The 25,429-nt window shown below is 46.4% G+C and overlaps 1 protein-coding gene across 1 annotated transcript; it reads left to right on the top strand.

The window, feature by feature from the left end:
- Window positions 1-20,587: 20,587 nt before the first annotated feature.
- Window positions 20,588-21,172, top strand: LOC135369159 (uncharacterized). The gene has a single exon (XM_064602816.1). It carries the CDS (start codon window positions 20,588-20,590, stop codon window positions 21,170-21,172), a length of 585 nt encoding a protein of 194 aa, XP_064458886.1.
- The last annotated feature ends 4,257 nt before the right edge of the window (window positions 21,173-25,429 follow it).

Raw genomic sequence — 25,429 nt, 5'->3', positions numbered from 1 at the left:
ATGGCAACATACGCGGCAGCGCCGTGTGGTCTTTACGCGCTACTTGAACGGCAAACTGGACGAAAAACCCTTATTTCTGCAGGAAATTCCGTTATGTCACCTGTCGACCATTCACAAGAAGGATATGGGGTGCTCCGAACAAATACAATACAAAGTACTCCACTGGATCTCGATCTGCGCCGTGCATTCTATTAGGGATGCTTTCCCATCAGTGCGCAGACTTGCAGAAATGTTTATGTCAGCAAATTTTAACTTCTTGCTTGCTGCAAGTTTTTCTCATTGCTTTTTCTTTGCTGTCACAGCATATTATAATTATTAGTTTGTTCCTGGGGGGTTAAGTAACCTGGGGGCATATCTGTATTTGTAGGTTATGCTCATGTCTTGTATATATGAGTAGTAAATAACGTAATTTTCATCAGTGTCATTCAGCTGAACTGTGTTCATAACCTTTTAATATACTTCTTATTCACCACGTTTCCAAATGCCAAATAATATTTGAAACAAGATTGGGACTTAACACTTGATTAACTCTGTTTTGCTATAAGGAAACTGATTCATTATGACATCACCAACTAACATTTGTAAGGAAGGACTTGAGGGCTGACTTCAAGTATTATCAACCCTTGATCTGGGTTCAAAGTTAACCATGCAGCATTGGTGTGCATAGTACTCCAAAGTGGCCAAAATAATTTAGTGCATAAGTTCTCTGTTACTGTAATTGAGATGTACTTTTGTAAATTACTTTTGACAGCCCCACAAATTGAAACTGGCTTCAGTGTACACGACAAATGCATCGTAACATTTATTTGAAATATAATATCAGAGCAGAGGCAACATTTTGTCACAACTCAAACTATGTCTTTGTTTTTTATTGTCCAGATATTCAGGAAACACAGTAGGACCTCTTGCCGTCTGATGTTTTGACATACTTGATACAGTTGTAAAACCTGCAACAAAATAAACAAGAGAAGTATAAACAGTTTTGTCTTTCCCTTTTGAATTTAACGAGCAAATTATATTTCACCATTTGTGCACTTCTGTATTCTCTCTTGATGAAAAGATTACAGGAACAATAATGCTGCAGATAGATCCAACAATGACCTGTCATCTTGATGAAAATGATAACTTTTCTTCACACGTGCTAAGCGAGACAAAAGAAATGTACAACGAAGGTTGTACAAAAACAGCAAATGTCCGTCGACTAAAATTTTATGTATGTGGATGCTACCATATCGTGTAGTTTCCATCCAAAGGTAGGACTAGGCAAGGTTGTTGTTGGTAAGTTGTCGGCATGTTGATGTGCTATTCCGTCCGTTATAGCACATCAATATAGATGAGGGGCGAACACAGTAGACAGCGTGATGGCTGCAAACTCTCAATTGAAGATTTATTCAACAGAATAAGAAACCGAAAGCACAGGTAGAAAAAGGCAGTGCCCATGCAATGCAAGACCACATTAATCTCTGAGAAGGTAGGATCGGGAGAGCAATAAAGAGAAATGACCGTTGTGTCCGAGATAGGGGAAATCTGCAAATTTAGAACCAATATGATGTAGCCTTGCATGGCTCACTGCAGCTGTGACATGCTTTGAACAATTCCAGTAGGGGAGCTTCAAAGACAATGAACTTTCGCTGTTTCGCTGAGCATTCAAATGTAGAGGATGCATCTCTAGAAAATTAATTAGCGTCCCTTAGTCATAACTATACCTCAACAGGAAGTATTCCTCTAGCCTTCAAAGAAGCTAGTAGTTCTCATCGGTTTCTTCTCCTACTGTTGCCGTCATACTAATATTCTGCACCTTTCCAAAGACTCCAAAAATGTCACAAAGTCTGCAACACGTAACAGATCTAGTGCTTTCATCTCTGGACTTTGCATACCTGCTTTCAGCTATTTCTGTCATGTCAACTTGAGAGCATGAATCACACACACACGAAGCAGTCTGGCGCCACTTCAACACTGGAAGGCCCCTAAAATCAAATTTGTTGATGTTGACAATGCTCAGTACGGGACAAGTAGGATAACATAAGTTAAATGGAATACGTCCATCGCTATATTATAATTTATACATGTGTGACACCTGTACATATACCTAAGAGGTTGTGTTGAACTCGTCACCTCGGTGAAGCAAAATCACAGGTTACTGAACGGCAGTTTGCTTCGGACGTCTTCGCAATTCGCCTTCTACGTCATCTTCGTAGTCATCGGCAGCAAAATGAGCTCAACACACACGACACGACTGCTGTATCTAATAGCAGAGTGCTTCAAACCACATTCGTTTTCGCGCACTCTCCTGTGGAATCTTGTGGTAGGAAACGCCCGTCGTCGAAGATGAACGAAGACGATTTTTGCATCCCAGAACACCAAAACTACGCCAGGCATATGTAGGTCCCTTGAATACATGACACAGCAGCCACAGACATGTCATTCACTTCCATTTTCTGATTTGCGCGACCAGCATGACCACCCACGACGTAGACAATAAACCACAATAAGCGCGATAATACAGACGGCCTTGCAGATGGCGTGGCGGATCGTAGCTCGCGACCCTCGCGACGAAGTAGCTGAATGCTTTATTAACGCTTTAATAATGTAGAAACTATGGAAGTGAGCGTCATTTTTAAAATGCCGTTTAGCTGTAAGATCCTGTGCGTCAACTTTGTTCTCTACAAAATTATCTCTCACGTGGTAAGGATTGACCGATCCCTGGGAGCCCTGGACCGGAAACCGCCGAAACCCAAGTTGCTGTTTTTCGCCGTTCGTTGGCAGCACCGTCCATGTTCCGGCAATCTTCAATATATATATATATACGTAAAAAATATGCCGAATTGAGAAGTAATGCTTTCTGTGTGTTATCAAACAGTGATGTTGTGCACGATTGTGTATAATCAGCCCTTAACCTATCTTCCTTGACTGTTCGCCGCCAGTTTGCTCGACTCTGTCTGTTCCATAAGGTATATTACTACAACGAAACGCTAAAACTTCATTTAATTGCACATCCATCATACGTCTCATCAAGGCTTGATCATCGCCAGAAAGTTGGTATCCCATCCTGTACTACTAAAACGTGTTTTGACTCATTTTTACCTAAAACCTCACTGGAATGGAATCATCTCCCGGGCCACATTACCTCCATCACTGACGGTACACAGTTCAGGAAACTGCTTCACGACCACTTGAATGCAGCGTAAGATTATTTAAGGTTTACATACTGATGTGGTTGTCCACCAGTGATACTATCTATGCTCGTGTTTTTGATTCGTTTGTTGTTGTTCATTTTGTTTGTTTTATTTCACATTGTTCCTGCTTTGTTTCAAGCCCCTCCCCTCTTTAATGCTGTATCCTTGAGGGTAAATAAATAAATAAATAGTGGCCAAAAATATGGGGGTTATTTTTCACTTTACAGTCCCTTTAAACATTCATCCACCCATTCATGAATCAACGAAAAAGTTTTACTCAATATTAATCTATTAATTTTATTATTAGTGGTATCGCGCACGCCTTCATTTGCAAATGTAAAGTGTCCTTGTTTAGGACAACGCGTAAGTTTGTTATCGGACGAGCTAATTCATTTCTTGCAGACGTCACCATCGGGGCGGGGCGTGTAAGTAACGCCGACTTGCCGGCAGTCCCATTTCGCCTAACGCGCCTGTCACCCCTCCCGCCTCTTTAATCCGATAATCCGGATTAGGCGAAATGGGAAGAGTCTAATGGGAATGGGTCTCTGTCCGTTTTGAGAGAAAATGCCAGGGCAGGATGACTGGTGCTCCGGGCTTAGCGGGAGGTAAGAAGAAAAAAAAAACTTATTCCTATTTATTTTTCTCTCATCTAGGCGGACAGATTTATTATCGTTGAAAGTGCTCCGAGATCTTCGTTAATAGTTTATTGTAAATGAGGTAAGATTCGCGTTGTTCCCTGCACCGATCTGAACTAAAATTTGACTGGAGAGTGAAAATTGACACATCACTTATTGAATGGCCTGGTTGTTTGAAATGGCGAGAGACCGAGATGTTTGACTTCTTTGTTACGTCAGACCGGTGGTTGTTCAATCTGATACGAAATGATGCTTTGGTCTGGCCTACGTATTGCGCTTTGCACATGTTCCACTGAATGACATAAATGCAGTTAGATGAATTAAAGTCAAAGTCACCATTAATTTTGACGGAAATTTAGTGATTTTAGATTTAGTGATCCTATGTGTACTTTTGTGCTTTGCATTAATTTGCATATTTGACACCTGCGATCATCGCACGGATAGTGGCCGGTTCCTGCACTCTTAGAAATGAACTTCGCCACATAGCACGCTCCTAGCCAACCACCATCCTGAATGACAACGTTCTCGCCCCTGATTTGTTGAAAACGGGAGGAGGAGCCTATTTTGTGCCGTGCATAATGGCACAAAATAGGCTCCTCCTCCCGTTTTCAACAAATCTAGAGCGAGAACGTTGTCATTCGGGGTGATGGTTGGCTAGGAGCGTGCTATGTGGTGAAGTTCATTTTTAAGAGTGTGGATGTGCTGGTTGGCTAACCTAAGAGCTAACTAGATTATTGTGCAGGTTGCGCGCGCGCCTGCAGGTGACCCGCAGTGGCCGAGGGAAAATTTGTCCCATGTGCTCTGATTGGGGAAGGATGCTGTCGTGACGGTTTAGTATACCGTTAACGCTTGGAATATTGCTGCTAAATGTTAAAATGAGATTTACGGAACTATTATCCAACATGCGTTTGTTGTTTTGGAACAGGGCTTTGCGATCTACTGTTGCGGGCTTTGTTTAGGTAGTCGTCAACGATAAATTAGGTGGAAACTTAGGACTGGTGCATGTTTGCTTAGGTTCAGCTAGATTTCTGCCCAGGTCGTCACTGGAACAGATGCGACTGTACAGGCGATATATATGGTGCCGTGCATATGGCTCCGAAGAAAACATGAGGTCGTAAAATCCGCACTGGAATTTCCGTACGTCCTCCATGATGCAGCCGGGACGAGCTGCAGCAGAAGCAGACGACAGCTTTGACGTCACTGCTCTTCGCTACCCCCCCCCCCCTCCCCCTCCAGTTGAGATGAAGTAGCGCGACTCGATCAGGAGTCGTTCCCTCGGGTAGGCGACCTGCTTCAGGAACGCGGGTCGTGACGTAACCGAGTTGATTCGGGAACGCAAAGAGTAGATACCCTCAACTCTAGGGTCGACCGTGGTAAGTTCTGGAACGCAGGCAAAATAAATATGAAAGAATCTCAAACAGTGGTGCTTTTCAGTGATAATATGCGATAGAGAAAAAGATAGTCTGGCATTGCGCACGCACGAAGCCAGTTCTTGTGAATGTTGGTCAGCAATTCACAAGGTACCCAAATACGCGGAAGGAACGCAGCATCCCGGTTAACATCTTCATCAAGCTGTCGCGCACTTTGCTCATGTGATGCGGCAGGCTGTGAGTCAACATACGTGACAGCGGGTGCCTACACTGGACGTGGACGCCCTCAGGGTAGTTCGGATAGAAGCTAGCATGAGACAGACTTAAACAAGGTTCTAAGCAGTTCATAAGCAGCAATTCATAAAATCACAATTCCCCGTCCCAAAAGATTGCCGCAGACACTTTGCACTTTGTTTGATGCCACTAACCAGAAAACCGAAATGTCCTTCTTGTCCATTCTTCTAGATCTCAATGGACCAACGACGAGTGAATATATCGTGCACGTTAAAGTGGACGCAAACATATCAGTGACACAATTCCAGGCCAACTGTCACTGAAGACTGTGAAACTGATACAGATTCAACGAAACACGAAGCGTTATATCACTTTGGTTACAGAACTGAGGCAATGACAAACATCAACGTCAAGAAACTCTGGTCCCGCATCACAGGATGGAAATCCGACTGCTGGAGTGTAGCACACAACATGCACCCCACGAAAATGGGATTATTTACGAAACGACATATACATACCAAGAAAATGTCAATTAAACAACTATCGAACTTTCGAAAATTCTAACGAAGAACTTTCGAGACCTGCGCACCACCTTCAAGATCGCACACTACTATGTGATTTTGTCTAACGCTATAGAGATACATATTTGCAATTCTGTAAAATACACAGCAAATACCAAATACAAAATACGCAAAATAATTGAAACCGAGCACCTCAACCGAGAATGCTGACCTCAACGAAACCCAACAACATACTATACTGACTAAACCGTTTGAACACAACGTATGTATTGTCGTCTTCAGTCCTGAACCATGCCCTCGCCATTGTGGTGCCCCAAGCAGAACGTTCTCTATTGCAACGTCTGGCGCCGCCCTGCTGGCCAAGCGACATACGCCGGCGCTATACTCTCATTGACTGGGGTACACTGTCGGCTGTTGGAACCAATATCCCTGTAGTCACCTTTGTCTATGCATTGTTGACGCATCAACTGCTCTTTTGCATAAGAGTTGTGTAACCATGGGCAAATCTGAGTTGCCTTTGACCGTTTAGCACAATCGAACTCGCTCGATCTGTGTAGAACAGCGTCTACGACTGTATGGGGCCCCATTTGTTGAGTGTTTTGTAGACTTCGAAGACTTCCGCTCAGTTAACCTCGGACCCGTCACACTGTCCACCAGTAAGTCACATATCGGCGCGTTCATGCAGTACGCCACCACCTACCCCGACAAATACGGCGTCGCAATACTTATGACTCCCTTGGGTAGTCAGCGCGGCGTCCCGTCAGCCAAGCGTGCCACCCCATAGCGGCCAGTCAGCTGGCTGTCTTTCACCAGACCTCTCCTCACTATGACCATGTTTGAAACGGTATCCTGGAGTACCTCGACAAACTGTCCATTCACTCTACCTTTACAACATGGTAGCGATATACACCATTTCTGGAATGCCCAGCATTTACTACATACTCTTTGGGTACCGTGGTGCATCCAGCGTACCGACCCTCGTGCGGCTCTACCTGATGTCTAACGACGCTACCATCGTTCACAAAACCTGCACCAACACCCATAATACAAGCGTTCTTAGCGCCGCTCTCCAGTCCCGTCTTCGGACAATTCGCTGAACTATGTACCGTCTCCCCACATGTCCAACCTTGACTTTGCCTCGTGAAAGCTGTCCTACAGTCCGAAGCTCTGTGCCCCATCTCGCCACACAACGTACAACCTGTAGACGTTCTCGCGAAACTCGTAGGTGCTAGTGGCTCCTCCTCAGCCTTTTCCATAGTCCTTAGACCCTGAGCTTCGAAAAATTTATCAGCCCGTTTCCAAGTCTGTTCAAGTGACTCACATTCACCCTCCTTCAAAAATACGACCAAAGCCGGAGGACACCTCAAAAGAAACTGCTCCCGTAATATCAAAGCACGCAGCGAGGCGAACTCTTAGGGGTTTCAGATGTCTCCACCCACTTATCGAAGAAGTGCGTGAGGCGTGCCCCAAACTGCTTGGCTGTCTCTTTCTTATCAGGCGTCGATGACCTGAATTTTTCCCGAAACCTTTCTGCAGTATATCAAAAAATCTGCAACAAGGCATCCGGGACCTTCTCATAATCATTTGACTGTTGTGGCGACAGCCGCCCAAACGCCGCTAGCGCTTCTCCCACGAGAGATAAACTTAAGGCTGTTGCCCACTGCTCCTTGGGTCAATGCAGTCCTTCTGCCACTACTTGAAACCTATGCAAATAGGCGTCTAGGTCGTCCCTCTTTTCATCAAAGACAGGCACCGCTTTGCGCGAACCCGGTCGAAACCTTTCGCCTCAGCTCATCGTCGAGCACTCCTAGTGATCTCACAAGCGATATCTACTTCTCCAACTCTCCGCTCGTGCTAGCATCGAGGCCTGAAAACTCTGTCACCGTAACGTCCTGTCGCGGACGCCAAAATTGTGATGCGGCAGGCTGTGAGTCAACCTACTTGACAGCGGGGTCAGTTCACAGTGCCTACACTGGACGCGGACGCCAGAATCCTCAGGGTAGTTCGGATAGAAGGTAGCATGAGATAGAGTCAAACAAGGTTGTAAGCAGAAACTTTACTGTGAGCATAGGTCGAGATCCTGCGCCTGTCGCTTGTACTGGGAGCACCTCGCACGCAGACCCAGCAGAAGTAACTCTCGGCGCGGACAACGCAATGCCAGCATCCAAGCAATACTCCGAGCCAGAGGCAGGAATCTGGTGAGCAGAACCGCAGTCGGAACCAAGAACCCAGGGCCAGATATGAGTCAGAACCAAGAGCCGGGCGGTAGAACGCGAAGCCGATGCAGACGGTCAGTCTTTTTTTTTTTCTCGAGAAACCAATGCCCGTGCACCTCTGTCCGCGTCCCTTACGTCACACGCTCTGCACATTTCCCCGCGAGCTTCTTCTTTGCGCGGGTGTGACCATGACAGCTCATAAGCTGTTGGACGCTCACACAAGAATTACGGTTTTAACATCGGCAACAATCTTCTGTTCTTCTCCCGAACGCAATTCACTCGAGCAGTCTGAGCAATTCTGCCATCTATGGGAGCTCCCGAAATCTGGCGCGACCCGATGAACCTAACCCGAGGCTAATCCCTGACTGGCCACTTGCGCGCGTCGTCCCTGCCTCCTCCGTCGCCCAACGCCTAATATCTATTCGCCTCGGACCTCGAGGGTAGAGTCACTAAATAGGGGTCACAGTATCGTATTCGTTTTCCGTGCCGGCGCCACCTCTTGGTGATCGCGATTGGCCCGATGCTGTCACGTGGTTTTTCCTTCCAGGAACTACCTGAAGCTAGGCTTCCATATTGAGTCCCGTCCATGCAGACGAGGAACTCCGTGACTGCTGCAACCGTTATTCTCGTGTTATACATTGCGTTTAACCTAGTCTTTGGCATCGAACTCGAGAGTAGAGGATACGGCACATGTTTCATGATGCCTGACTGTTCTGTGCATCGCTGTAAGAGCCGAACTGAGAGGGGAATACGTATCTTTCGGTTTCCGTTGGGACCGAGCGCGGGCCATCGACTGCGTCAGTGGATAGAAATCGCCCACAAAGTGCATTTTTCACCGACTTCGAACTCTCGTGTATGCGAGGTGAGTAGTCTTATACGTTTTGAATAAAGTTTACTAACGCTGCTGGGGCGTTAGGAGCACTTTGTGTCCTATCGCAGCCTGGTCAACAGGCAGACAAGGCAATGTTGTTAGTGCGTAAACGTTACGATCGCTAGACATTTGTGCATCTGCCGCGGTAGCGTTACTAAACCACACGTTTGAACAAGTTTGCTAATTTACCCACTGCAAATGTATAATTACAACGAGCTTTCATCTCCTCCGAACGATCCTAGAAACATTTCGAGACCGATCAGTTCGAAAGGAAGGGAGCAGACGGGCACATTCGACTGAAGTGGAACGCAGTTCCCGGTAGACACAACTGTGACATCCGACAACGGTGAGCGGTTGCTCTTTGTTAAGAGAGTGGCATTTTGTAGACGTTAGTTCAGCCTCTTTTCACTTTTATTCAACAGATGGTTCGACTTCCATACACCAGAGGACAGTGTCGTCGTGAACCAGTAATTTGAAGCTCTGCCACTCCCTGATTCAGGTTCGTTTGGTTATAGTTTGTTGCCAGCAACGATGCAGGAGAACATTTCCGCAACATTGAGACAGCGTCCCAGCCACATTCCTCCAACACACGTAAAACATGGAGGGAACGTTTGTGTTATGTTGCTGCAATATTGAGACAGCGTCACAATCATATTCCGTCAACGCAAATAAAACATGGAGGCAGCATTTGTGTTATGCTGCCGCAACATTGAGACAGCGTTACTGTAATATTTTTCAACACAAATGCAATATTGAGGTAACATTTGTGTTACGTTGCTGCAACATTGAGACAGTGCTATATCTATATTTTTACAACCAAAAATATAATATGAAGGCAATATTTGGGTTATGTTGCTGCAACATTGAGAAAGGACTACAGCAATATTTTCCCAACACAAATGCAATATGGAGGCAACATTTGTGTTATGCTGCTGCAACATTGAGACAGAATTACAGCCATATTTCTCCTACACAAATACAGTATTGAGGAAACATTTCTGTTCCTTTTCTTCAACGTAGAGACAGCGGTACAGCCATATTTCTCCAACACAAATACAATATGGAGGCAATATTTACGTTCTATTTCTGCAACACTGAGACAGCATTACAGCGATATTTCTTGGAAAAGAAGTAAAACGTTTCAGGCGTCATATTCGTAATGTGTCCAGGTTTTGTGAGGGGGCCTCGTCCGTTCCTCTCAGTAGTATAGGTATCATAGATTAAGTACTGCACTCATTTTTAGTGGGGTGATTACACGAGTGATCCCCGTCTGGATGCAGAGCTGCACTGCTACCCAGCGCGTCCACGGGTGGCGGATAGTGGAAAGGTCTTTGGTTGGGTTTAGCTGCGAAATAAGCAGAGCTGTGCAATTGAATAAGCAGCTCCAGCGAATAAACAGCCGCGGACCAAACAGGTGTGGCTGTGACATTACTTTGTCTAGCTGCATGGAATTTATTTAATGTGAAATAATATTATTGTTGTCGGTATAAACTTGAAAGAGGATGAAACCAATATTTAATACACAAGCTTTTCTATAATTGATTGTGTATTTGTTTTGCACGTGTCAAAACGCACAATGAAACACTGCTGAAATAAACCATTGTTTGCTGCACAGGCTGATAAATCCCAGAAGTTACCGACATGTATTCGTAAATATGATGTTAGTGATACGCCTAGGCTACTCAAAACATCTGTTGATGTTGACAATCAAAAACCGATTTTTTTTATGGTTAAACCGAAAAACCGAAATTTTTTTATGTTGACCATGATGATGTTTTGAGGGTATACCACACCCAGGTTATTCTGAAATGTCCATTTTTATGCTCTAAAGAGATGATTAAACATTCATATTTTTGAATCTGAAGACTAAGTGTTCTGCTCTGAAGCCACAATGAAACACCCCATGTCATCATCACTGGACTTCTCCTCCATTATTGCGAATTCCCCCCTCCTCCCCCCGATGTTTAAACCAGATGAAATTGCCTTTTGCCAACTGGTGGATTTATCAATGCGACCTGGATTTAGCTGTAGATCTCTTGATGGCAGCAAAAGTCGCGCAGCCAAAAACATAACGTCCTTTAGACGTACTTTTTAAACGTGGGTACCTGCTTGCGCGACTCCAGCACAGGTATTTTGTCAAAGGTTTAACTTCGAGCAGCGTTCCAGTGTACAGTTTATCGAGATTTCCGCGATCGCGAATTCGGCGCAAATTAATACACAGTGAATAAAAACACGGTTCCAGGTGCTTCCCTCCTATACTAATGAGCACACAAATATCTGTACCTGTGATATCTAGATAAAGCATAACATACGGCGAATGATAGAGTAATAACAATTTGTCTTTATACATTTGCACATTCTATACCCCGAGGAGGCCTGCCATGTGTTTCACATGCCGATAAATTCATTTTCTCTCTACACAGATTCTTTCTACACAGTGTCGGTTTCTGTATTTTGTTTCTTTCTACATCGTGAGAGTTGCTGAGTCTGAAAGTGGTACTGTCCCCGCTCGTCATCATTCAAATAAATAATTATCAAATTCAAAGGGTTGTTGTTTGTGATCTACCAGTTTAATTGCGAAAGCTTGTACGTCGGCGCGCCCCGCTCTGCCGTGAAACGTACGAAGACCGCGCGCTGTTATCGGTATGTCGCTACCCCGCCAACAGATGGCGATGCCGCATGGGACTCAAGATGGCGGGCACGATCCCAGATGTGGCTCAGTGTCGCTGCTCTGTCCCCTGTTTAGTGAGTCTACTCGAGGAGAGCGTTGCGTTTTTATTGTTCGACGCCGCTCCAGCGGAGTGCAGCTGTAGCTTCCACAGTTTCGGCACGAAAACCATCGCCCCCCCCTTCGGTCACGTCAGCGCGCGCTTTTTTGGCACCAGATTCCGGCTCTGCCTTCGCGATTGCCCCCCTCGGTCACATGATCATCCATAGCGAATCGCGAAGGCAGAGGCGGAATCTGGTGCCAAAAAGCGCGTGCTGACCTGGTCGAACTGCGCATGTGCGCTGCGTGCGTTCTCTGCTTCCGTCGTTGTACCGCTGCTGGCAAAACCACCTGCTGGTACACATCCTGTCGTCGGTACGATCGATTTTTTAGCTTATCTACATGAATAGTTGGAATGAAAAAGGAAAGAATGCTTATATCCATAAAAGAAAGTAACTAAATTCAAAATTGTACAGCACAGTGCCATTTTTGTTACGATTTCATTGTGATCGCCGTGTTCACTAGGCCTAATACAGGCGACAAAACGTATTATTTTCGGTTAGATGTCGATAGTCAGCATCAGTTGAAACTGATTTTCGAAAAACGAACTTGAGCATGTACTGCTTGTGACACGGTTGTCTGAAATCGCCTGTAAGTAGTTCTGCAGCCTATATTTCCTTGACTGCCCTCGAACATGTTATTCCAATATGCTATTTAAAGGTGGAACATATCCTGCACGTGTTTCTTACTCAAAATAAATGATCTTGCAACACCTGGAGATTTGTGATGGTTTAAACCACGGGGGGCTGTTTTAAGAGAACCGTGTCGCAAGCAGTACATCAGCAGCGTAAAATCAGAGTCGTCTGTGAAAATTTTTTGCCACGAAATCCCCGCTTCACCGTGTTTGTTTTCGTCGCCATTTTGGATGAGTCAGGTGTCATGGCGACTCCCGCAGTGAAAAGCAAACCAATCAGAGTCCCGGAACTGCGACTGACAGGTCGAGCCTCTTTTTAGGACTCCTCCCAATGGCCAGACTCCGTTTTAATATACGGCTCTGCGTGTCCTAGGGATTAGGCGCCACCTGACGGAGGTCCCCCATACTAATGCGGACATACGCGAAGAGAGCGAACACCGCTTTCTTTTTCAAAGCGTGAGGCGCCATGGAATGCACAGGGTACAATGCCGTTCCATTTCGACCAGCCGTGTATAGGTGCCCTGAGCCTCTAGGTCATTGATGACGTAAAGCAGTAGCGCAAAGCGTGCGCCGCGCTCTTCCTACACCCCCAAGATAGCATCGGGCCTGAGCGCTTACGTCACCCAGGGAGTCCTGCCATGGTTTGCGAGCTGTCTCGAGCTTTCTTCATGTTGGCTCATAGCAGCATCCACAGCAGGGCTTCCTCTGTGATGCTGTGTCGCGCAGGGCTTTCTCTGTCTAGAAGGAGTTGCTTCTTTCCACTTCTTGCCCATCGCAGCAAAATATATAACCTCGAACCGGTCTTCCCGTTACATCACATATTTGTACCGATGAAATTGGGTATGTAAAAGAGAAAGAAGGAAAAATTGAGATTTCCTTTCCTTTCGTTCAGGCACAAAGTATAACGGAATTTCTTTTTACGGTATCATCTTCATTTTCACAAGACAAGAGTTTTAGTGCATCGTACGCTATCGCCTTTGCGTACGTAAGGGATAGCGTGGTGGTTCTGCGCAATGCGCAAACCTCTCCTTGTGTGTTGCGCGTACGGAGAACCATGAACGCCATTCCTTACACACGCAAAGGTGATGGCGCACTAAAGCTCACTAATAACCTACCCCAGCCCAAAGCAGCGGAACTCTCACATGTTTGTACCATGTGCTCCGTACGAATTGCGAGCGTTCGTTAGGTGGTTCCTCCGCGTTAAAACGGCTAGAAAGATTTTATCCCATGCGTGTCGTCGACTGCAGGTAGTAGGAGAGCAGTCTGCAAGACGAAAGCGTCTTTGCCTAACGCTAAAGCGTCTAATGCCTTACGAGGCAATCGCTGTTCTGGCAGGCATGAGAGTCATGCGACGAAACTGCATTTTCCAAGTTAGCAAAGCACAGTTTGTCGCGGGGACACGTTTGCGAAGATCAGGGATACGTTGAGGGAGAACCCATGGTATATCTAAACAAGTAGCGTAACTCCCATAGGCTGCTGCGTCTTCAGAAGGACGGCATGATAGAGACGGTCAGCGTCATCCACCCGTTTCACGGACTACTACGATTGTAAATAAATGACGTCAGAAATGACGCCAGCAGTATGAATAATAAGCAGTGCATAATTGTGAAGGTCGCCAATCCCGAGTGGATTGGGCCGTTTTAAAAAGTTAGAAGATTTAGTGGGTCTGCCCTTGAGTGAGACCGAGAGTAAGTGACAACGCAGTTCATAAACTTGAACTGTTTATTTACAATGCTAATCGCCCTAACCAGCTCTGACTCAGAGTGCTCTCTGAACTCACCAGCAGAACTTGGTTCCGGTGATTGTTCCGTGGTCCTCGGGTACTTGGGAAGCTGATGCTGAAGTTGGTTCTCTTTGATGCCTCGTTGCTGTCGCCGCGAGCGTCTTCGGAAGTAGAAAGGGGGAAGGCTGGTGTCCGGGTCCAAAGGGCTGCACCTCGCAAGTCTGGGTTGTGGATCCTCGTGGACAGCTTCTTCCGATGCGAGCCGAACAAACCAATGCCTCTTCCTCCACCGCGTCGTCAGACTATTACGCTGTCTCTGCCGCCGCTTCCTTTCTCTCCCCTCGCTGTCGGCCCCGGACCTTTTTGTAGGCTCTGCTAACAGCGGTCGACCTTGGTTCAACGGGTTCTTCCCTTTTCCCCTAATTGTCCACGTTGCTTCGTGTCCTCGTCGAGCGATCCGTCGCGACGCCAGCTGGACGACTGTCTGGCGCCGGAGGCTCTGGCTAGTGCACGTTTGTTGTAAGCCCGAAGGTCGCGGCTCCGGGTCTCCATTCATTCCTGAAGACAGACAACCTTGCTCGTCGACCGTCGTTGATCCTCCCCGTGGGGCGAAACAATACCGGATCCGTGCCCCACAAGTAAGCCAGAGCACACACATAAGCCGTAAGCTGGCAGCGGACGACGATCATAATTCTTAATTAATATGTACTACATGTGTGTAGAACATCACCCTCGCCAATTTTTTTCCTTTTCTTTTTTTGAAAAATAAACATGACCGCGTTATATATACAGTAACAAAATGGAATTATACAAACAAATACATGTTAATAATCCGATAGGATCAGACACAGACTGTTCATTTCGGAGCTTCACAGTGGAACAACCATGGTACACTTTCTCGCAGTTCACATAACACACAGCCAGTTTAGAGACCAGAGCTCAGTCTTTTTATCTGCACGACAAATGGGGTAGAACTGTTCTGTATTCTCATGAGGTGCAGTCGCGTGAGGCAGAATGAAGAACTAACGCTTCTTTTCCCTCCCTGTGTCCTTTTCTTCCTTTTTTTTCTACGTCATCCATGAAACACTAGGCTCCTGTACATTTATACATATCGATAGCGATTAACTGTATCGCAGTTACGTTCCTCCTGCATACGAGAAATGCCAAACTTTGTCGTCTACCTTTATCCCCTCTATTTCTCAGGGGATACCTAAAGACCTGGTTTTCAGCAGTTGGCGTTATATGCAGGCAGGGTCTGCCTCTTCGGTTACAGTGTTTTGACTTTCTCGTTCACTGCTGCCCCACAGCAAGTAGGGATCGCATCCGTGCTTTGCGGAGGAAACTGAGCTGAGTGCGCTAGTTGGCGTTCCCTAGAGGAAAGGGAACGCCAACTAGCGCTCTCAGCTGTCGCTTGCTTCGTCGATGTCTCTTGGCAATGTCTCTCGTCGATGTCACACCGAACATTCCCTAGAGGAAAGGGAACGCCAACTAGCGCTCTCAGCTGTCGCTTGCTTCGTCGATGTCTCTTGGCGATGTCTCTCGTCGATGTCACACCGAACATTCCCTAGAGGAAAGGGAACGCCAACTAGCGCACTCAGCTGTCGCTTGCTTCGTCAATGTCTCTTGGCGATGTCTCTCGTCGATGTCACACCGAACATTCCCTAGAGGAAAGGGAACGCCAACTAGCGCACTCAGCTCAGTTTCCTCCGCAAAGCACGGATGCGATCCCTACCGGGAGGTCAGCAGAACTTGCTGTGGGGCAGCAGTGAACGAGAAAGTCAAAACAGGGAGGTTGTCCATAAAATAATCAGGGGACGGGCATGTTAGATTTTTGGGGCGACATGTCAAGGGCTTTTGCGAGACCGTTTCTGTTCGTTTTCCGTCATGCTCCGTAGAAATTGCCACTTGGTTATTATGTTTTTGATCGCCCTGACCACCCTCATCATGAGTGCTGTTCCCTGAGAGAGAAGCGGGACATTCCATGTCGTCACGAGCCGTCTTTAAGCGATTGGCATGAACCACCTGAGAACTTCTACCTCGGATTTCCTGTATCCTGAACGTGACTGGCGAGAGCTGCTCAGTGATTCAGTATGGTCCTTTCCAATGTGGGCTCAGCTCACGCGATACTCCTGCTTTTGTGTTGCCCACTTGTAAATAGACACGGTCGCCTACTCTGAACGCTGTTTCTTTGGCCTTTCTGTCGAATATCGCCTTTTGCATTTCCACCGAATAATTTAGTGCTTTTCCTGCCATGTCATGCGAACGCTGCATACGCAGGGTTAATTCCGCGCGGTAGTCCTCGATTGTCCCATTGTGAGGCACCATAGGCGCTGCCAGTAGTTCGTGAGGCAAATCGGGATCACGGCCGTATAATAGGAAAAACGGAGTCTCCTTTGTGCTTTCGAGGACCGCAGTATTGCAGGCGAATAATACATACGGGATCCACAGGCCCAGTCGCGTTGGTCTTCATACACCACGTGCGATAATAGCCCCTTAATGGTTTGATTTAACCTTTCTACGGCTCGGTTACGCTCAGGGTGATAAGCCGTCGTTTGCAGCTTTTCCACCTTTAGAAACTCATACACTTCGGCCATTACCTTTGACGTGAAATTGCTGCCCTGATCGGTTAGTAGCTGCTTTGGTGTTCCATGTCTCATAACTATCTTTTCCACGAATATGCGGGCAACTGTATTCGCCTTTTGGTCCTTCAAGGGGAAGGCTTCTGCAAATCGTGGTCTACAAACACCAGTATGTAACGACAGCCCTCTGTGGTTGTTGGCAGTGGGCCCACAATATCCATGGCCGTGCGTTCAAATGGCGTGTGAACCTCGTTAAAAACCTGCATAGGCGTCGCTGTCCGGTTCTTGGGATATTTTCTCAGCTGGCATGCTTCACAAGCTGCGCAAAAGTTCTCTACATCCCTCCCTATTCCGGACCAGTGATAAGTTCGCTCTATTCTTTGACGAGTTTTTCGAGCGCCATAATGTCCGCTGTATGGAGCACTGTGGTACGCCTTTAGTATCGGATGTACCAGACTGCGAGGGATAGCTATGCGGTCATTCGCAATCTCACCCAAATGTCTCATTCTACCTCTATAGCCCATCACTCGCAACAAGCCAGCACCATCCAACCTGTAGTCTTCCTTATTGGCGTATGAATTTCGCTATATTTCCCGAATTGTGCGCGATAATTCCCCATCTTTTCGTTGCTCGTCCCTTATCCGGTCTGCTTCAATTACTGGGTATATTCAGTAAGTGCATTAATGTCGGACGGGATAGGCCTACTGAGTGCATCGGCGTTTCCATTAATTTTACCGGCCTTGTGCTCTATCTCAAAGTCGTATTCTTGCATTTGCAAATTCCATCTCGCAAGCCGTGAATTGGGGTCGCGGATATTCATTAGCTACTTGAATGGCCTACAGTCCGTCTGAGTCTGGAATCTTCTCCCGTAAAGGTAACAACGAAAGTGCCGAACAGCCCAGATTACAGCTAAGCACTCTTTCTCAGTCGCGCTGTAATTTTGTTCTGGTTTATTGAGCCGTCGGCTCGCATACGCTACGGGGTGCTCAACACCATCATGCTTCTGAGAGAGCACTGCTCCAGTCACAAATTGGGAGGCGTCAATGCCCAAAATGAAGGGTTTGCTGAAGTCTGAGTACTTGAGTAAAGTGGCGCGAAGAAGGCACTGTTTTAGGTTTTCGAAAGCCTCTTGTGCTTCCTCATTCCAATCGAATTTTGCATACTTGGACGTCAGAGCAGCAAGTGGTTTAGCTATCTTAGCAAAGTTCTCAATATGACGGTGGTAATATCTGACTAAGCCAAGAAACTCTCGCGCGTCTCTTACTGTCTGTGGCCTCGGGAATTCTCGAACTGCGGACTCTTTTTCCGGGTCGGGACGCACACCGTCAGCGGGCACAATATGCCCTAGGTATTTTACTTCGGGTTTTAATTGACATTGTGATGGCTTTAACTTCAGTCCGGCACCTGATAACCTTTTCAGAACCCTCTCAATGTCACTAATATGTTGTTCAAAACTCCCACTGTAGATAACAATATCGTCCGTGTACAAGTCACAACTGTGACCTATAAGGCCATCGAGTACTACATCCGCGGTGCGCTGCCAAACCGCGGGACTATTGCAAGTTCCATTGGCATCCTAGTCCATCCGTAGTGACCATTCGTGGTATTAAAAGCGGTCTTCTCTCTATCTCGAGGATCCATCTCTATCTGCCAGAAGCCAGATGCCATGTAAACCACCGAGAAATACTTAGCTGAGCCAAGCTGTGACAACGTTTCCTGTATGCTAGGAAGCGGGTATGGGGCAACCTTTGTCACCTTGTTCAGCTCCCGGTAGTCAACGACTAAGCGGTATTTTCCATTTGGCTTCTCTACCAATAGAGCCGGGGCTGCCCAGGGTGACTTGGATGGTTCAATTATTCCTTTCTCCCTCAATTCGCTTATCTGCCTGCCCATCTGTTCCCTCTGCGAGTACGGGATCCTGTTGGCTTTTCGGTAAACTGGTGTTGCGTCTCCAGTAGCTATCGTGTGCCTTACTTTGTCACACCGAACTAAGTCAACATCTTCTTTGGTGAAAACTGAGGAATAACTTTTTATCATTTCTTTGAAGGCAGACAGTTGCCAGCTAGGCATGTCGGGCAATTCAAATAGCATGTGGATCACGTCGTCTGTTAGGTCAGTCCTATATGTCTCAACAGTAGTTCTAATTGCTCCAGCTGTGTCTTCATTCGCGGCGACGAAAATGGCCACATTCTTATTCCGAGGTAGCGTTTGTTCCTCTAGCGTCCAATCGATCAGCGTCAGGGGCACGGTTGAATTTGAGGCGACTCTCACTGCAGCGTTCGGACTCCGAACGCCCTGCACGCGCATGCCGCAACCCTCAATGACCCTAATCTCACCGTTCTGAACAGGCCTGGAAAGTTTTTCCCAACACAGAATACGCGACATGGGGGGAATACTTGTCGTCGACATGAGGCGTACAGCAGCTGGCCTGTCGTCTACCTCACTTTTAGGCTGTCGTGGCACGTAGTCATGTGTGTCTCAGTTAACAATAAAAATTTCGACTTCACCTGCTTTCAACGCTTTCCTTGTGGTTAAGACATCAATGTTCTGCGCAATTAGAGCATTTTGTCCAATTATGCCATTAACCGGGATGGCGGGATTGTCCTGCACGACAAAAACTGGATGTCGGAAGCGGTATCCCTCCAAACAAATGTCTAGATCAAAACACCCATCCACTCCCATCTCATGACCTGTGATCCCCATGAATCTACCATATTGCGACCGCTTCTTATCGAAGAGATTCTGTTCGTTGTGTTGCATTATCTTTTCGAACACTAGATGGGATTAAAGTCACTCTCGAGCCGGTATCTACAAGCAACTTCAATGGGCGACCTTCAACTGCAGCATTTACAATTGGACTTGTCTCTTTTGAGTATCGTACCACATGGACCCCTTTGTCCTTCTTTCTTCTTCCCCTCCGTTTATTGTTTGGGTTGCGAGTGCTATTCACCTCTTTAGTTCCCCCTTCATGTGCTACATGTGAGGGGGGCTTCACGCATTTTTTGGAATTGTGTTAGTTTCCTGACGCGTTGGGTTTGCACTACCTCGGCTTCGGCCACAGAATCGAGCTATATGGCCTAACCGACCACAGTTATAGCACCTGCGGGAGTTGCGCGCTTCAAACGCGTGACGCGGGTGTCCGTCTCTCTCTGTTTTTTTCTTCGCATGATGAAGTATGATTATCAGCTCCGGTACATGCCAGGCAAACACCTGCAATTGGCGGACACACCATGGAGAGCGCCGCTTCGGGTGCAAAGAGCGGAGTGCGCAGATTCCGATGTAGAAGGGCATGCGGTGTGGACGCTTTCTGCAATGGTGAGTGAAAACACAATGAAACTTGTTAGGGCCGAGACTGAAAAAGACTTGTGTCTACGTGATGTGAAATTCGCTCTAGAGAACAACGAAGAAGTGCAAGGGTTGTTCAAGCCATTTCAACACGAACTATCTGTTGTCGGTGGTGTTGTACTCAAGGGAACCAAAGTGATAATACCAAACGGACTGCGCAAGGAGAGGTTAAGTCGTGTTCACGAAGGGCACCTCGGAACTACAAAATGCATGGCAAGAGCTCGCACATTGGTGTTCTGGCCAGGAATGAACGCAGACACAAAAAATATGGTCGCAAAATGCAGTGCTTGTAGAAGGTACGCCTACCGCCAACAACAGGAACCTCTAATGATGCGACCTACCCCAAAGCAGCCATGGCATCGTGTCGGAGTTGATTTGTTTCAGTATGCGTCCAAGAATTACTTGGCTGTCTTCGATGCGACTTCAAATTATCCGGAAGTTGAAGAGCTCCGCGACACTAGTGCACGCAGTGTTATTAACACCCTTGCCAGCATTTTCTCAAGACATGGGTTACCAATGGAGGTGTACTCCGACAATGGTCCTCAGTTCCTTTCTAAAGAATTCAGGGACTTCGGTACATTATTCGATTTTGTTCATGTCACCTCAAGTCCAAGATTCCCAAGATCTAACGGACTCTCTGAAAAGGGGGTGCAAATCGTCAAAAGGGTCCTCAAGAAAAGCACTTATGCTGACACCAACTTCTTCCTAGGACTGCTAAACTACCGGACGACACCGCTGGAAGACGGGAACTCCCTGGCAGACATACTGATGGGTCGACGACTACGGTCCCGCCTACCAGACTTCGGAAGTGTTTCACAGGTGGACGTCCGAAAGCATCGAAAGAGTACGCCACGAGGCGTCACCTGCAACCTCTGCGGTCAGGTGAAACCGTCCGAATCCACCAAGATGGTGCTTGGACCGTCAAAACGAAAGTGCAAGACCGCTTGGCACCGAGGTCCTACAAAGTCGTCACGGAGGACAATAAAATACTGCGAACGAATCGGCAGCACCTGGTTCCAACGTCTGAGCTCTACGTTCGGACAACACCAGCCATGGGTGATCTTCCATGCACAGGAAGCAAGCCATTCAGCAATGTACTGACAGGATCCGGCGGTCCCGAGCCGGCAGTTCCCAGCACACCCGGTGCATCTTCCAAGGACTCTGCCCCATTGTTAACGAAAGACCATGTAACTACGCAAGGACTGTCCCTGCGACGATCGACCAGGACAAGACGTCCGCCGGACAGGTTGATGTATACGTAACTGTGTAGCTTTTTGTATGGAACTTTTATTGTGGCGCTATTGTTGCGCTTAACGCTACTTTTAACGCTACTTTAACGCTATGTACGAATTTAGCAAAAAGAAAAAAAAAGGGAGATGCGTCGGAATGAAGCCGATAGTAATCTTATCTGTTGAAAGATGAAAGTCACTGAAAAGGTTAGCCAGCTGTAGGGATCGAACCCACATCTTCTGGATTGCCGGTCCAGGGCTCTACCAATTGAGCTAAGCTAACACGCCTCTCCAGTGACTTTCGGGGTGCGTCATCTGAAGGGACGACAAACCAGCCACTCACTCTCACTCACCCTCCTTTCACTCTTACATTTTTGCTCACTCATACACACATTCATACGGCGGAAATCGACGCAAGCGGCACCTGTTGAACAAGAGATAAACTGATGTTCTGAGGCTGGAACAACATAGAAGGGACAGATACAAACAAAGCCTCAAATTGCCTAAGAAATCAACGATGAAAGGCAATCCAGAAGATGTGGGTTCGATCCCTACAGCTGGCTAACCTTTTCAGTGACTTTCATCTTTCATCGTTGATTTCTTAGGCAATTTGAGGCTTTGTTTGTATCTGTCCCTTCTATGTTGTTCCAGCCTCAGAACATCAGTTTATCTCTTTATCTGTTGGCATGCCTTCGCAATGCCTTTGTGTCGACACGTACTCCCCCTACCGTTCTGTATAAAACCAGGTAATAAAGGAGCAACAGGTTGTTGCTGTCTGGACTGGCACTTGTAAGCCTCGCACTTCCTGATGCAATATGTACTATATACATGTGTGTGGAACACCACATAATTAACCATGGCACGTCTACATTTGCGCGCTTCGTGTGCTTTGTATTCCCTTTTCCTTTTGTTGCCCATACTAATCACCGAGGGCAACGATACCAGAGGTAAAACAGAGAACAATAAACAAAATCAGGTGCAATGATACATATCAATTCGAATGATATAGTTATCACAGATTTGGACAACTCCAAACAGTAGTGGTCGTGATGACCACCCAGAAATTAGGAAGGCTCACTTAAGGTCCATTTCTCACCTAGAGCTATATGTACAAGTGATTAGACGTTTGCATTTCTTCAATGAGTGGCCATAATAGGTCCATTGAAAAAAAAATGAATGAAATGAATGAAGAAATCAGTCATTGGTGTATAGCTGATTCCATTACAGCGCTCACGCCGTCATGGCCGGTCGCGCCATGCCGAAATCGTTTTTTTTTTTTTTTTTCGCGGGGCCAGCAACGGGAGATGCATTGTGTTCATCTGGTCACACGTGTTAATCTTGGTCTACAGCACCGGGATGTGAACATCGCTTCCTGTTTAACCCAAAAAGGTGTACGAACTGTGTATTATAATGCGTGGACACACGGCATAGATACAGAGATGCTAGGATAAACAAGTCCACTGTGGCATACGCGCAGGGCAGCAGGACAGGGAAAATTACACGGGTGGTAGATGATTTCGTATATGTGCACGTGTGGGGCAACAAATAGTCATTTTCTGCATTCAAATTATGAATGTCCTATTAGAACACACACGCCATGAAGATGAAAGTTTGTTCCAGCCTCAGAACATCAGTTTCTCTCTTGTTCAACACACGCCATGCCATGTTGTAAAGTTTTTCGTTTTTTTTTTTTTTTTTTTTTTTTTATGATCGTACCTCTACTACCAACACCCTGATCGCTCGCGCCTCATGATGATAGCCTTGCCGATGGGTCTGATTTGGTATTCGTGTTTGTTTTCCCTACCAGTTTAGATATACCTCGGAAAACCTTGTAATGAGGCACAGGGAAACGTTTTCCATGGGGGTACAGTCGTCATTTTCAAAAATAATAATGCCGAAGTAGTACAACACATTGTAACGTTGAAAAAATATCGCAAGAACAACAACAACAACAACTTTATTGCGAGAAGATGAATGGGGAGTTTCGTTTGCAAGGGGCAATATCTACCCCATTGCTGGTGGTGATGCGGGGAATGATATAATGAGTCCCTTCACAATAAGGATCGAAGTCCTATACGGTATTCAGAAAGGTGACAAAAGCTTTGAGGGCAGAGCGTTGGTGGGCTGGATGTGACAAGCCTGGAAACTGTTAAAAACTGCACCCAACAGTAAAAATTAGCACAAAATAGAAAGACATGACTGACGTTTTTTACAGCGGTTTACAGAAGCCTAAGCGCGTTAGGAAAGTGAAACTGAAAAAGTGCACAAAACATGGCAGCATTTTCGTTTGCATCCGATACAGCCACGTTCTCCTCTCCCTCCCCAGTGAAGTCGGCCCAGGACACACAATCCCCGTGCTATAGTCGTGACGTTGCCCGCCCCGGCGGTCGACTACGTCAAGCACACTCTCTTTAATTCCGTGCTAGCACCGCGAAGCAACCGTGGTTATGAGTGGCGTACAGACAGACACATGAAGAGGGGACAGCAGGAAAGGAGACAACGGATCCGTCTTGGACTACACTTCCAGGGCAGTTATTATCGTCTGCAAGTTATGTCTGAAACATAAGGGAGACAACAGATGGTGCAGGAATTCGAAGCTCCGAAGTAATTGATGTATCGTAATCCAAAACTTTTAAAGTAAGTAATTACTTTACGCAGTACCCCCAAACATTTTAATTACGCTTCCATCGTAACCTGTATTCTAGGCACCGTTACTTTCTGCTGTGGGGTAGACGAGATTATTGCGAAATTTGCCTGCACAATATTGTCTCCTTTTGGAGACTTACACTTGTCTAGTGCCATCAGAGTATCCACTCCCTATAGTCGTGTTCACCCTACCCTACCGTGTTCTCCCTAAAGCATTTCCGGCGCTGCGCTGGAGTACAACTTTATAGTCTATAATCTCGTTTGATATGAAAGTAACATGTGTCAAAAGTAAATGCGACCCGAAGATTTTCTACATACAACGTTTCAAACATTACGTTGGCTTCCCTGTGGTAAAATAGAGTGTGAAGAGGCACCGACAACGCCGCTCCTACCTTGAACAATGCTATAGCGCTTACTTGTACCGTATACAGGCTTTTTAGTCTGTACCGCTTCCGGCACGGTTATCTGAGATCAGCACTCCGTGGTTTATCCCATCACAAGACTCGAGGTGTTGAAAGATATGGTCCAGCCAGACTTGTACGTATTTGGAGTATTGTATTTACCATATTTATAATTATATATAATTATAATAATTATATATAATTATAATAATTATATATAATATATATTATATATAATTTGTAATACCGTATTCTAAATACAATTTGCGGTATTTTGGTACTCTACTCAATACTTTTTGTTTTGTGTATTTGTACTCTATTTAAAATACGTTTTACGGTATTTTCTACTCAATACTCTAATTACATATTTTGGATCTCCCTTTCAAACTTTCTGTGTCTCGCCTTTCCATTATCTTGCTTGTTCAGTGGAAATTCCCTCAGACTTGACCTGGACATTGGCCCTTCTTGGAACTCTCCATTTAGAGATCCTACCCTGTGTGTCCTAATCCTTGGCCTGTGAGGGTTCTATTATGTGTGCCCTGACGCGGTGACGATTTTAAAGGTATTTTATTTCGGCTCCTGAATCTAGAAGCCGCGTAAGCTCTGCGTCACTATCGTGAGAGGTCCTATAGTAGTAACGTTGTGGCTGGCTATGAGGATGATTTTGAAACCCTCTATAATCGCACCAATTACAGCGAAAGCGTAATACTTGTCAAGGCAATGGAAAGCCCCACGAGAGATGAACGTGGGAAGGACAGAACGTCCCACGAACAATCGAATTGGCTGATTGACGGCTTCTTGACGGCTTCTTGATGGCTGATTGACGGCGGCTTCTGTCCTGAGGCAACTCCCTTCCTACATCTCTACCGGTTCGCTGGATTTCTACCCATCTACTGGCTGATTGACGGCGTGTTAGCTACATAGCGTTCTGCCTGCCGGTGCGGCGGAAGACAAGTTACACTGGGATGTAGGACCGGCGAGAGTGGGGGGTGGGGTGGGGGGCTCATAACGGGCCTGCCCGACCCAATGCCCGACAGCTGCAAACACCAGGGGACGTGAGGAGGGGGTACGGGCAGGACTCC

This window comes from Ornithodoros turicata, chromosome 9 (genome assembly GCF_037126465.1).
Source record: "Ornithodoros turicata isolate Travis chromosome 9, ASM3712646v1, whole genome shotgun sequence".
Classification (NCBI taxonomy): Eukaryota; Metazoa; Arthropoda; class Arachnida; order Ixodida; family Argasidae; genus Ornithodoros; species Ornithodoros turicata.
The sequence above is the reverse complement of the archived record's forward strand: the minus strand, read 5'-3'. Positions and strand labels throughout refer to the sequence as shown.